Source organism: Gymnodraco acuticeps, unplaced genomic scaffold, assembly GCF_902827175.1.
Source record: "Gymnodraco acuticeps unplaced genomic scaffold, fGymAcu1.1, whole genome shotgun sequence".
Taxonomy (NCBI): Eukaryota; Metazoa; Chordata; class Actinopteri; order Perciformes; family Bathydraconidae; genus Gymnodraco; species Gymnodraco acuticeps.
Genome location: NW_022992187.1, coordinates 1562926 through 1575345, shown reverse-complemented (window position 1 = coordinate 1575345; position 12420 = coordinate 1562926). Strand labels below are relative to the sequence as shown.

General features: G+C 39.0%; 1 protein-coding gene and 1 long non-coding RNA gene across 4 annotated transcripts; one reads left to right on the top strand and one right to left on the bottom strand.

The window, feature by feature from the left end:
* Positions 1-1643: 1643 nt before the first annotated feature.
* On the top strand, positions 1644-3636 carry LOC117539098. The gene is made up of 3 exons (XR_004567939.1): positions 1644-2529; positions 2900-3118; positions 3206-3636. It is a non-coding gene; the product is annotated as an uncharacterized LOC117539098 (long non-coding RNA).
* Positions 3637-3660: 24 nt separating this feature from the next.
* Positions 3661-11810, bottom strand: LOC117539097. 3 transcript variants are annotated; one of them, XM_034205128.1, is made up of 13 exons: positions 11701-11810; positions 8051-8127; positions 7697-7815; positions 7310-7616; positions 7137-7216; positions 6865-6923; positions 6593-6632; positions 6445-6512; positions 6266-6355; positions 5807-6130; positions 4872-5044; positions 4407-4621; positions 3661-4330 (listed from the first exon to the last, which is right to left on the bottom strand). In XM_034205128.1, exons 1-10 carry the CDS (start codon positions 11775-11777, stop codon positions 5890-5892), a joined length of 1158 nt encoding a protein of 385 aa, XP_034061019.1. In that variant the 5' UTR covers positions 11778-11810; the 3' UTR covers positions 3661-4330; positions 4407-4621; positions 4872-5044; positions 5807-5889. The 3 variants fall into 3 exon arrangements, with proteins under 3 accessions (XP_034061019.1, XP_034061018.1, XP_034061020.1); XM_034205127.1 differs by having other exon boundaries at positions 5818-6130; XM_034205129.1 differs by having other exon boundaries at positions 5818-6130; positions 7697-7812; positions 11701-11792.
* Between the last annotated feature and the right edge of the window lie 610 nt (positions 11811-12420).

Sequence of the window (12420 nt, the reverse complement as noted above, 5' to 3'; positions counted from 1 at the left end):
GCAAGGCTGTAATTTCGCCAGCTGTTCCTCTCATGAGCGAGGCAGAACATAATAGTTTTAACATGCCAAAAAGCTGCTGTGTCGTTTATTGCACCTCAAACATTAAAACAAATCCAGAGTAACGTGTTTCTGTACTTCCTCTAAGAAGAAAGGACAGTAAAAGAAGATCTCTGTGGCTTCAGGCTTGATCGCCGTTCAAATGACAGCGTTGGTTTCCCCAAAAGTGGGCGGGGCTGTAAAGTGACATACTCTCATCTATTATTCAAAACCATTCTATTTATTCTAACGTAAATTACATGCCAGTGTTTTATCTTTTTATTTTTTTGTTTTTATTTTAAATCGTATAATGTCGGAATTTTTTTCCATCTGTGAGGAAAATAAATGAGGCTTAGAGCCTCAAAATACTGAAATCTGTATTTTTTTAAATATTTTCCTTCTAATTTGTTATTATTTTCTAAATAACACACTGTTATTTACTCAACAATAACACACAATTATCCTTGTTTTTATTTATTCATTTAATTCTATAATCTTGGGCTTTTTAGCCGTAAATAAAGTCACCGGAAACAGACGTGACATTTCGAGCGATACACACCACAAACCCACCAAACTGATTACCCAAGATCCTCAGCTTGAAGCTCGTTGATTGGATGTTTCAGCCACAATGCACGCTGGGATATGGTGTTAATAAGATATGATATCCGACAATGAAAAATAAAATAATACCTACAGTAATTCAGAGTATTCTTGCTTTTCTCTTTGAAAGTCATCACATAACGGCATTGTAATACACGGTTCGGCTGCATTAAATATTACACATCTGCCGTAGTTCTTTATTTATAGAGCCCTGCTGAGAAGACTTCTGGACAAACAGGAGAACTGCTGCCAAAACTGAATACGTGACGTGGATCATAAATATATCAACAATTAAACAACATCTTCAATTTATTTTCACAAAATACGCCTCCTTGCAGTATCAATAGTAATTCGGCTGACTTTTATATTTGATCCAATTGGTAGATAGGTTATATTTACACCATAACGGTGCAGAGCTGATAGAAAAGGACTTGTAGTTTTTAAAGATATTACTGATTTTCTTTGAATATCAGAATGTAAATACTGAGTAGAGAGCATAGTCAGGGGATTTGGGTGATGGAAGACACATCTATGGAATCACAATTTCAATAGCTTACCATTAAATGACGAATATGCCTTTCTGTCTGTGATGTTTTACAAATCAGATATTAATGTACGGTGGCTGGGAAGTGCAATGGACAATTACAAAGTGTGAAACACTTTAACAAAGCTTCAGACAAATTTACATTTTATAAAACAAATTACATTAGCAAAAACACTTTTACCAAGGGAAAAAAACGTTAACATTAACGAAAACAAATTAACAAGATGCAAAACACTTTTACAAAGCTAAAAACAAATTTACATTTTATAAAACACTTTTACCAAGGACAAAACAATTTAACATTAACAAAAACAAATTAACAAAATGCGAAACACTTTTACCATAACTGAAACAAATGAACATTTCCTACAACACTTTAACATTTGACGAAACACTTTTACAAACCAGAATCAAAGCGGAAAGGGAATGTCCATCATACCGGAAGTGACGTGAATGGCTCAAATTTAAGTTTGTTTTGGCGGAAAGACCATAGGTACGAGTGTGTTTACGTTCGGTAAACATGTTTTGTCCGTTTTGTAGAAACAACCTGGGACAAGTGACACCGTTTTGCTCATCTTGTGGACAATCTCTGGAGTGTTTAAAGGACACGGACCAGACAGAAGGACCAGATATCTTGCATCATTGCGGGCAATATTTTAATGAAGGTCACTCGTATGCTGTAATCGTGGACATGTTGTCTACTTTTCACGGTGTAAAAATCAGTTTGCGGACTCTTAAAAGCAAACTGAATCAAGCCGGGTTTTACCACAGAAAGGGTTATTCCTCTCAAATCGCTGTAATTAACGCCATCAGGTTGGAACTTCGTGGACCTGGACAATTGTTTGGATACCGAACAATGTGGCAGGTACTAAACAAAAGTGCAGTCTTCGAGTGAAGAGAGATGATGTTATGAATTTGCTCCGGGAGCTTAACCCTCGAGGCTGCGAGAGGAGATCTCGCAGAAGGTTTATAAGGAGAACCTACCACTCAATGGGACCGAACTATATGTGGCATGCTGACGGTTATGACAAACTTAAGCCATTCGGTGTGGCCCTTTCAGGATGCATAGATGGATTTTCACGTAAAGTACTCTGGCTTGAATGTGGTCCAACAAACAATAACCCGAGAGTTATCGCTCAATATTTCCTCAAATGTGTGCGAAACCTCGGTGTCATCCCCATGAGGCTGCGGACTGATTGTGGCACGGAGAACGGAATTATGGCTGCAATTCAGTGCACCCTACGTCACCATCACCATGACTACTACTCTGGAGCGTCCAGCCACATGTATGGCACATCCATGACTAATCAGCGTATTGAGTCCTGGTCGTCCATATTAAGAAAGGGAAGGTAAGTGTCTATCATGATGATCTATGACTTGCCAACAGTCAGACAAACAACATTTGCTTAGCTAAAGTGTATCAGTTGTTATTATAATAGATATTATAGCCTGTAGTCTATGACCCAGACTATATAAGGCCTTTCTTTAGAACTTCTTTTTGGCAGAAATAAAGTTAGAAACCGTGAACATCTAAGCGTGGGTTTTGGATTGAACAGCGGCCCCTGAGGGGACCTAGGCACTGTAGGTTGTGAAGCAAATAAATGATTAAATAGACACTCAATGATTTGTTGTTGATTTTACTGGTAACCTTTTAATGTAATTTGTAGAATTGTTGTATATTGCTTAATAATTTACTTGAAAATATATCAATTTCTATAGGTCTCAGTTCTGGATGGAGCTATTTGCAGACCTCTGAGATGCTGGATACTTCAACGGGAGTCACGAGCATCAGTGCCTTTTGAGATTCTGCTTCGTTGATGTTATTCAGAAGGACTTGGATGAGTGTGTGAGACTGTGGAACAGTCACAGGATTCGCCCTTCCAGAACAGCATCATGTCCAGGAGTAGTGCCCAATGAACTGTACTACTTGTCACACAGGTAATACATTGGTGATGGATTGATACTTCTTTGTCTGTTTTTATCTTAAATGTAAATTAATACTATTATGTCTTCTATTTAACATAGATTTGGCTCCAGGGACTGTGGATTTGAGATTGAACAGGCAGAAATGGATGCTGTTCCTGAGACAAGCCTGTCTATAGCTCCATGTGGGGACCAACACATGCAGGAGTACTTGGACTTTGCTATGGAGCGCAATGACCTGCAGAAGCCAGAGAACTGGGAGACGGCATCAGAACTGTACATGAAGCTGAAAGAATATGCTCAGTTATAAAGTAATCAAAAAGGTATTCAGAAGTACAGTAGCACTGTTTCACCACTCCAAATCAGATTTCAGGGCTCAACAATGCTTGGTTTCATGGTTTGTCAGACTGCATTTACTCTTTTCCCTGTGATGTATCCAAATGATTATGGTACCTGTTCATCTGAAGACTGGTCCTCTTTAGAAAAAAGATATTCCCATACTTTTTCAAATAAAAACAGCATTTTGAAAAGAACATGGTTTCCAGCCAATCACAATATTTGTTTCAATGTCATTTATACAGCACCAAATGACAGCATAGTCATAAAATAAATATCTTAATTATTATAAAATATAACTGGAATAACAACAAACAACGCTCCAATTAGCAAGCACAAACAAGGTTATGTTGTGTGCGTAATTGTGTGCAGAAAGAACATTTCTGTATAAGTCTTATTTCAACCATGTGGACTCACTGGAAACCTGAGAATGAATGACTGATTTACAACAAAGAAGCTATGGGTCGCAATGTGAAATAAGTATAGCAAAGTTCAGAGTATTTATAAAGATTGTATAGGTATAGAACAATACTTTGATTTTGTCCCAAACTAAATGGACAACATGAGCTGTGAGAAAGAAAACACGCTCACATCTAACGACTATATGAACAACCTTCATAGAGTCTGTACTCAATGGGTCATCAAGTCACATGACTTAAAAACAGCCAAATCCTGGAGAATGTTGCATTCCAAAGTCCATTTGAGACTTAAACACATTGTATGCGTCAAGGAGTGGTAGTTTCAATGTGTTGGAACAAGTGTTTGCCATTGGGAATGGAGAGTCATCAAGGAACTCTATTCCTGGCGATGGTTCAAATCCAGATGGGGGAAGTGAAGTCAGCCCAGTTGCAAACATCAAAACATCCTCCAAAGACACAGCAGTCTGGCTTTCTGCAAAGAAAACATGTTCAGAAACATTTTGGCAATTTGTTTCCTGAAATAGTTATAAAAACAGCGATTTACAAACCTTCACAATCGAGGAGATAGTCTGCCCAGTAGCCCAAAGTGTGGCTTTCCCTAAGCCTCCTGTTACTCCCTGGTGGACTGAGGTCAGGCTTGAAGAGTCGCTCAAGTTCCAGAGCAGTAAGTCGCTTTTCAGAGTGGCACAGGACCGGGGCCAACAGAGTAGGGTGTTGCTGTAGTGCGTTTAAAAACTGAAGGGCTGAAAGACCCTCCTTGAATCTGAAGAGTGAACAAAAAAATGTTTCATCACAAAGTCACATTTAAATAACCAATTCATAAAACAAAGGGGGGGTGGCATGAGCACTTAAAGATTGGCACAAGACAGGCAGGGAAAGGAGAGACGGACATCCCATATCAGTTATACTACACAGGCACACATTTTGACACTGACTAATTGCTAACAGATAAACATAGAATAAACCAAAGAGGCATTTTAAACAAAATCACATGAATACAAATATGATCTTACCTGTCAATTACAGATGAGTTTCGGCCAATAATGTACCACTGGAGGTAGTCTGACACAATTCCTTTCTTTCCTTCAACAGAAGCCACATGTCTCAGACAACCTGCTGTCTGTAACATTGTGCTGTGTCTCATGGTCATTTCTCGCAAGGCATCCACTGAGGCAGCATTCTCAATCTGAAGATTATAAAATGGACAAACAATCCAGTCAATAACTGAATGTACTGTATATTCTTGCCATTTTTGTTCCATTACAAGTTTTATATATTACCATTACTACTATCCTTGTGCAATATATACCTGGCTGCTAAATCCTCTACTATAGGATGTGTTTTTTGTAAATTGTGTTTGTGTATCTTTAATAGTTTTTAATCATTCTTCTTAGGTAACATTAAGCTGTCTTTGGCTCTTTTCTGCTCCAACAATGTAAATGTCCCCTCTGTGGGACTAAAAAGGGTATTCTGATCACAAAACAAAAAATGAAGCCAATTCGGTGTATGTGATAAAGGTAAAGTAAAGATGTCTCAAAACACTGCAGGAACTACATAATAATCCACCCTACCACACTGTTGCTGTATGCAATTCTCACCTCTTGTAAAGCTTTCCCTACTTCTTCATCAGTTATTAAATCAACTGTTGCTTTGAATGAAGGCTGGCCTGCAAGATAATATACAAGATCTTCTGACAGGAAATGTGGCCCTGGACCTCCATGCACAACTGACACCGCAATCATCTTTCCTGCCAAGTAGTATTCATCCTCCCTAACAGCTGTGAATACATGTATTCATATTGCAAAATTAAAACATTATTTATTATAAACTTTAATGTACTGTAATGAAACTCAACGTTTTGGAAAAGTTGTTCAAGCAACAAATCATATGTCATGTGATATATATGGTTAATGATCATGATCAACAATTGTATTAGTACACTTCTAACCTTATGCATACCATTTGCATTGTAGACCAAGAAGCGGCGTCCGTCTGGTCCATCAAAAATGGGCCGGTCTTTCAGATTCTTCATCAGTAGAGATAACAACTCTCTCCTGGGCCCACCTGAGTCAATCCTTCTTCGAAAACACCAGCATCATCAGTGAATTTTACCAGCATGTCACAGTTTTCTGAATACGATGTACGCTTGAAACCTCTGACTGCTCCATCCCAAACATTAGCCCTTGAAATGTTGAACCGGCTGACTCTTCCATGATCAATAGGCTGTGACAGGTTAGCAATAATGGCAGGTAATGTAACGTGCATCTCCTCCCTGTAAAGGACAAAACGTGACCTTATTAGTGGATATTCCAGAGGGTGCAAAAACAGTTTAAAAAAAAAAATGTTGTACCAGAAATATTGTACAGAGAAAAAAAATGTAATGCCACTGTAATAGCTGTCCGTTTACATTTCAGTGTCCAATAAACTCGTCATGTTGACTGCAACCAGCTCCTCGTCCTCTTCTTCAACACATGGTGCATACAGGTCTGTGTATGTACTGTTAGGAAATGATAATTCCCATGTTAAAACATCTTACAAACAAAAATGTCTTTCTCGTGTAAGTGAGTCACTAACATTTGTACTTACCTGTAGCAAGTACTCTTGTCTGTATTTGTTTTGAGTGGACCCATATCCTCAGTATCAGATATTACTATCTGAAATACAAATACAAATGTCTGTAACAAAACAACACTGAACGTTAGAAACATCAGGCTTCCACAATCTGCCTCAATACCTGTCCAGGCTGAGTTGTGGATGAATGTCCAAGTGCCTTCCTGAAACATGATACAATTATTAACTTCATGATACAGGGTATAGTTGAGTTTTAAGTAACATTTAGAGGTAGGGGGAACCATAAGATTTATAAATAACAGAATTTTTTTTTTTAAATTAGATGACATGTATAGTATTTTTGTATCCATGTTCACCAGAGAAAATGCTGTGGCCTATTCTTATCATCCACTTAAAGATAAATTACTTATTTTGTAAAAATAAGTACAAACTTACCCTTCATTTTCAGGTGTGTGTTTTGGAGTACTTTTGTTTCGTGGTTCAAATTCAAATACCTATGAGTAAAAGTGTACAATTATCAACAGCTTCCATTATTATTCCCTTACCACATATGTCTATCAACAGTGAAACGTTGTCAGTGTTTCTGATAGTAATTGTAACTGCCAAGTTGGTTCTTCTAAAATATTGACCAGAATATAGATTTCCTGCTTAAAATAAAATGTATATCAAATAAATAAATGAACATTAAAATAAAATCATTTACACACCACAGTGTCACCCTGATTGAATTCAGCTGTGCTCCTAGATGTGATGACAATATCCGAATCAGAGTCTGAGGTATCATCCCCTGTAGTAAAAGCAAAACGTTCAACACATTATTATGTATGCTGCAGTAGAGGATGTTAACATGTAAACATATTGAATAATAACATCCACAAACCTCCTCTAAAATGTTTCTCAAGGCAAATGAAAAGGGTGATCCTGGCATATGCCTTTCGTAAGTCCTTTTTATATTCTGCCAATGTGAATGGCTTTTCTGAACCAGGCACATTGACAACCTCTGAGCAGTCTGGATACAAAAGGACGTACAGTCCTTCATCCATGTCCTTGTTAAAGGCTTTCATTTTCTGGACAGCTCGTTCCAGTATAGCAGGTGCTGCTACCTCCGGGTCTGTAAACAACGGGAGTGTTTTCCCTCTCCGAGGCTTTAAATCAACTCCTTGTGGCGACATCACTCCTATGTTTATCTAGTAAAATAGCAGAGAGATATAAGTAATGACACACACAGAGACACTGAGAACAGTATGCAACGGATAATGCAGCTTACCTGGACTCGTCTCTTTTCTTGTTTAAGTCTTCCTTTCCCACAGTTAAAAGACTGTTTCTCTTTTGACTTTGAGTTTCTGTACTCCATGAAAAGTTTATAGGATGGGCCTGGTTGTTCTGCTGGTATGAATAGTTCAAATACAAATATACAAATTAGCAGCTCCAACAATCAGCAATAGCAAGTGTGCATTAAGGTTTACGGAAAGCCTACAATAAAAACTAGCATATTAGCTCAATGCGTTGCTATTCCGTTAAGACATGGATTGGTATTTGATTGATATTAAACTGTGATTGCACTTGTATTTACTGCATGTCTGACATTAGCATCACAAAGCTAGCGCAATACTACACTTACTTTGTTTAGCATTTTCCGGCTGTTTCGATGTCCCCTGCTGTGCGCTTGGTACACCCGTCTGGTCCGTGTCCTTTAAAACCTCCTAGGGCTTGGCGTACACATGCGTGGACATCACATTTTTGGTCATATGACCACAGTCGTTTAATTCTGCTGAACTGGGGCCTCATGGCCACGTATGTGGGCACTTACACTGCCATCTGGTGGTGTCAGAAGAGTACAACACACTACGGTAAAAATTCAAAATGGCGACAAACTCAAGGGATCATTCAAGTGGCAGCTCCAAATACAAACCTCGACAAGGTAAGAAGTCCTATCATATTTCAAGGCTTTTTCTGATTTAGATATGTATCAAAGCATTGTACGTTTGTCATGACATGCAAATTTGACAAAAAATGTGTAAAAATAACAATTTGGTATGCTGCTAAACATGATGTACATGTATGTGTACATCGGGACTTAGGTTGGTCGAAAATGCTAATATGTTAGTAAAAATGTGCACAAGTAAAATAGCTTATAGCTAACTCTGGTGCAGCTAAAAAGCTGTACATTGTCCCGATGAAATAAATAACAATTAAATAACTAAATACATACATACATACATAAATTAGTTGGGTTGAAAATGTTAATATGCTAGTACAAATGTGCCTTGCTATAGCTAATAGCTAGAGTTGTTTATAGCTAACTCTGGTGCAGTTGAAAAGCTATACATTGTCCCAGTGAAATAAATAACAAAGAAATACATAAATGCATACATATATAAATGACATTGGTTTGTATTTGATTTTTTCATGTTTTTATTTCCAGAGCGTTTTTCTGTGCAACAAACATTGGAGCTACTTGGGTTAATCGATGGAGACAACTCAGATTTGGAAGACTTGTCTGACAACGATGATCCCATCCTGGATGTCAATTATCAACCCCCACCACAGGAGCAAAGCAGCAGTGAGGATGAGGATGACAGTAGTGATGATGAGGACCCCATTCCTCAGCCCACTGAGCACAGCAGAGGACGTAAACGTCTCCGTGGTGCAAATAATGGTTAGCCAAGACCCAGTGGATATTTGTTTATTTTAGGCAGGGCCTCAGGGCTAGGTGAAGGATAGGAAGCAAAATGTTTATTTACAACACTTGTTGACAGGTTCAGGTTCAGGTTCAGATACAGGTTCATCCCGCACTCCCAGACGGCGCCGTCAAACTCAGCAGATCGAGGCTGATCGCTCTGATGATTACTCGGAAGAGCCAACACCAGGACCAAGCACTCAGGGACAGCCCAATAAAGGTAATTGTTATTATTTTAGCATGCCTTGAGGGTACATTTTCAAATTTCATATAAACGTCCACTCAGATTCAACTACGTTATGCACCAATAAACCTCAGTGAATTGCTTGCATGGGTAACAATATGTAACTTACTTTGCAATAAGTACTATTTGTATTCTGATTCTGGTTGTGCAGGACGTGGGTTGCGCTGGAGGGCTACTCCATTGACGCCAGACCTTGCCCAGTTTGTGCACGAGGACGACACTGAGCTAGACAGGAATGGCTGGACCCCACTAAACTATTTTGAACAGTACATAGATAGAGATTTGATGAAAATGATTTCAGATTGCTCTAATGCTATGTCACTGTCTAGGAGTGGGGATCCACTCAACACCTCTGTAGATGAGGTTTACCACTTTTTTGGTGCCTGTATTTTGATGTCCTGCATCCGATACCCAACAATCAGGATGTACTGGTCCAAAGCCTTGAGAATCACTGCCATCACTGACAAATTCACGCGCAACAGATTCTTCAGACTGAGGGGATCAATAAAAGTGCTAATTGATGATGATGTGCCAGAAGATCTGAGGAAGAGGGACACATTCTGGAAGGTGAGGCCTTTTCTGGATCGGATTCTGCAAGGCTGCAAGTCTCAGAATCGACCTGAATGCGCATCCATTGATGAGCAGATGATTCCTTTCACAGGAGCCTGTCCATGCAGACAATATCTGCCAATGAAGCCAAACCCAGTTGGCATCAAGAACTTCGTTTGTGCTACAGCAGATGGCATTGTGCTGGACTTTGATCTGTATCAAGGTAAAGGTGCACTGCTTGAGCAGGTCGAAGAAGAAGAGGTGGGCCTGGGGTTGGGAGGCTTAGTCTTGGCTCGTCTGTGTCAAACTCTGCATCGTGGCACGAAAGTGTATTGTGACCGGTTCTTCACAAGCATCCGATGTGTGGAACAAATGATGAAGAAGGAGATGTACATTACTGGTACAATAATGAAGAACCGACTCGCTGGCGCGAAGGAGAAGCTAGCCTCTGACAAAACCATGAAAAACACAGGAAGAGGTACCTCATCAGAACTTTCCACTGAAGACGGAAAGTTGTGTGTAGTGAAGTGGTACGACAACAAACCAGTGTTGATGATGTCTGTTGTTCATGGCACAGAGCCTGAAGACACCTGCCAGCGCTGGGACAAGAAATTGAAAGAATATGTGACTGTCTCGCGACCAAGCATTGTCCGTGAGTACAACCTCAAGATGGGTGGAGTTGATTTGATCGATAGAATGATTAGCTACTATCGCATGAGCGCCCGTACTAAGAAGTGGACGATGCGGATGCTAATGCACTTCACGGATCTGGCTTTAGCCAACAGCTGGCTGCTCTACCGCAAAGACCTCGCAATATGTGCTGCACCAAAGAAGAGCATCATGCAGTTCCTTGAGTTCCGTACGGAAATGGCTACGACCCTCTTGGCCCAGCATCACGGTCAAGGAAGCGATGCAGACCTCTCTGAACAGTCAGAGGAAGAAGACAACTCAAATCAAGGGAAGAAACGTCCTGTGACGGCAGTGCCCCATGTCTCGGTCCGCAGGAGGGCGAATGCCCATCTCCCAGAGATGATCAGCCTGAAGAACGCGGCGCGCTGCAGGGTAGCAGGCTGCACTGGAAGAACCCGAGTGCGTTGTGTGACCTGCAAAGTGTTCTTGTGCTTGCAAGGCGATCGCAACTGTTACACAGCCTTTCACACATAGGTGTGTACATGTTCCTAAAGAAAAGGGCATTCCTATTTATTTTTTTACATGACCAATGCAACATTTCACATAAGCCATACTGTAACTGTCCAAGTTTTTGTGACTGTTTTGTTTTTTCACAATGATGTTCAAAACACATACAACAGTAGCCTATGTGGTATTATTAGATGCAACAGTGACAATGCAAAATGCTTTGAATGTTTTATATTTTGTTACAGGCATATGATGTCTTCCTGCAACTGTTTGTAGCGTTTTAAATGAGCCGTACTGTAGTTGTGACAGTCCAAAAGGAGCAAAAATGCAGTGTTTTCATGTTGTTTTTACTCTCAGATGTTCAAAACATGCAAAATGATGTGTGTATAAGTTATTAATACATGCAAAAGCAGCCAGGAAAAACTGCTGTGTTCAAGGTGGAAATAAAATAGTTTTTCACTCTATTACAAAAAGGTGACTTATGACTTTTTTGGAAATTCAGAACGAGTGTTCACATATGTGGACATCATTTTTCTCTAAAAGTACATCATGTCAAAAGATGATACTTAGTTGTTATACTTATCAGGTTCCAATAAGCCCAAATAGCAAAGAGAAATAAAAAATGCATATAAAAAAACAGCTTGGGTCTTAGGAGGTTAAACACTCCAGAGATCCTCCACACGAAAGGCAAAACCGTGTCACTTGTCCCAGGTTGTTTTCACAAAACGGACAAAACATGTTTACCGAACGTAAACACACTCGAACCTTCGGTCTTTCCACCAAAACAAATTTAAATTTGAGTCAATCACTAAAACGTCACTTCCGGTATGATGGACATTCCCTTTCCGGTTTGATTCTGGTTTGTAAATATGTTTCGGGTAATGTTAATGTGTTTCGGGAAATGTTAATGTGTTTCGGGAAATGTTAAAGTGTTTCGGGACATTTTAATTTGTTTCAGTTATGGTAAAAGTGTTTCGCATTTTGTTAATTTGTTTTTGTTAATGTTAAATTGTTTTCTCCTTGGTAAAAGTGTTTTATAAAATGTAAATTTGTTTTTAGCTTTGTAAAAGTGTTTTGCATCTTGTTAATTTGTTTTCGTTAATGTTAAAGTTTTTTTTCCTTGGTAAAAGTGTTTTTGCTAATGTAATTTTGTTTTATAAAATGTAAATTTGTCTCAAGCTTTGTTAAAGTGTTTCACACTTTGTAAGTGTCCATTGCACTTCCCAGCCACCGTATTCATGTGTAGAAGTAAAACAAGAGAAATAGTATAGCAATATCCTGTAAAATTATGTAAAAACATGAATAAAACTACACATCGTCAGATGTTATACATAAGTGTCCTACACTAATCATACAAAGTTATTATTAGTATGCTGTGTGT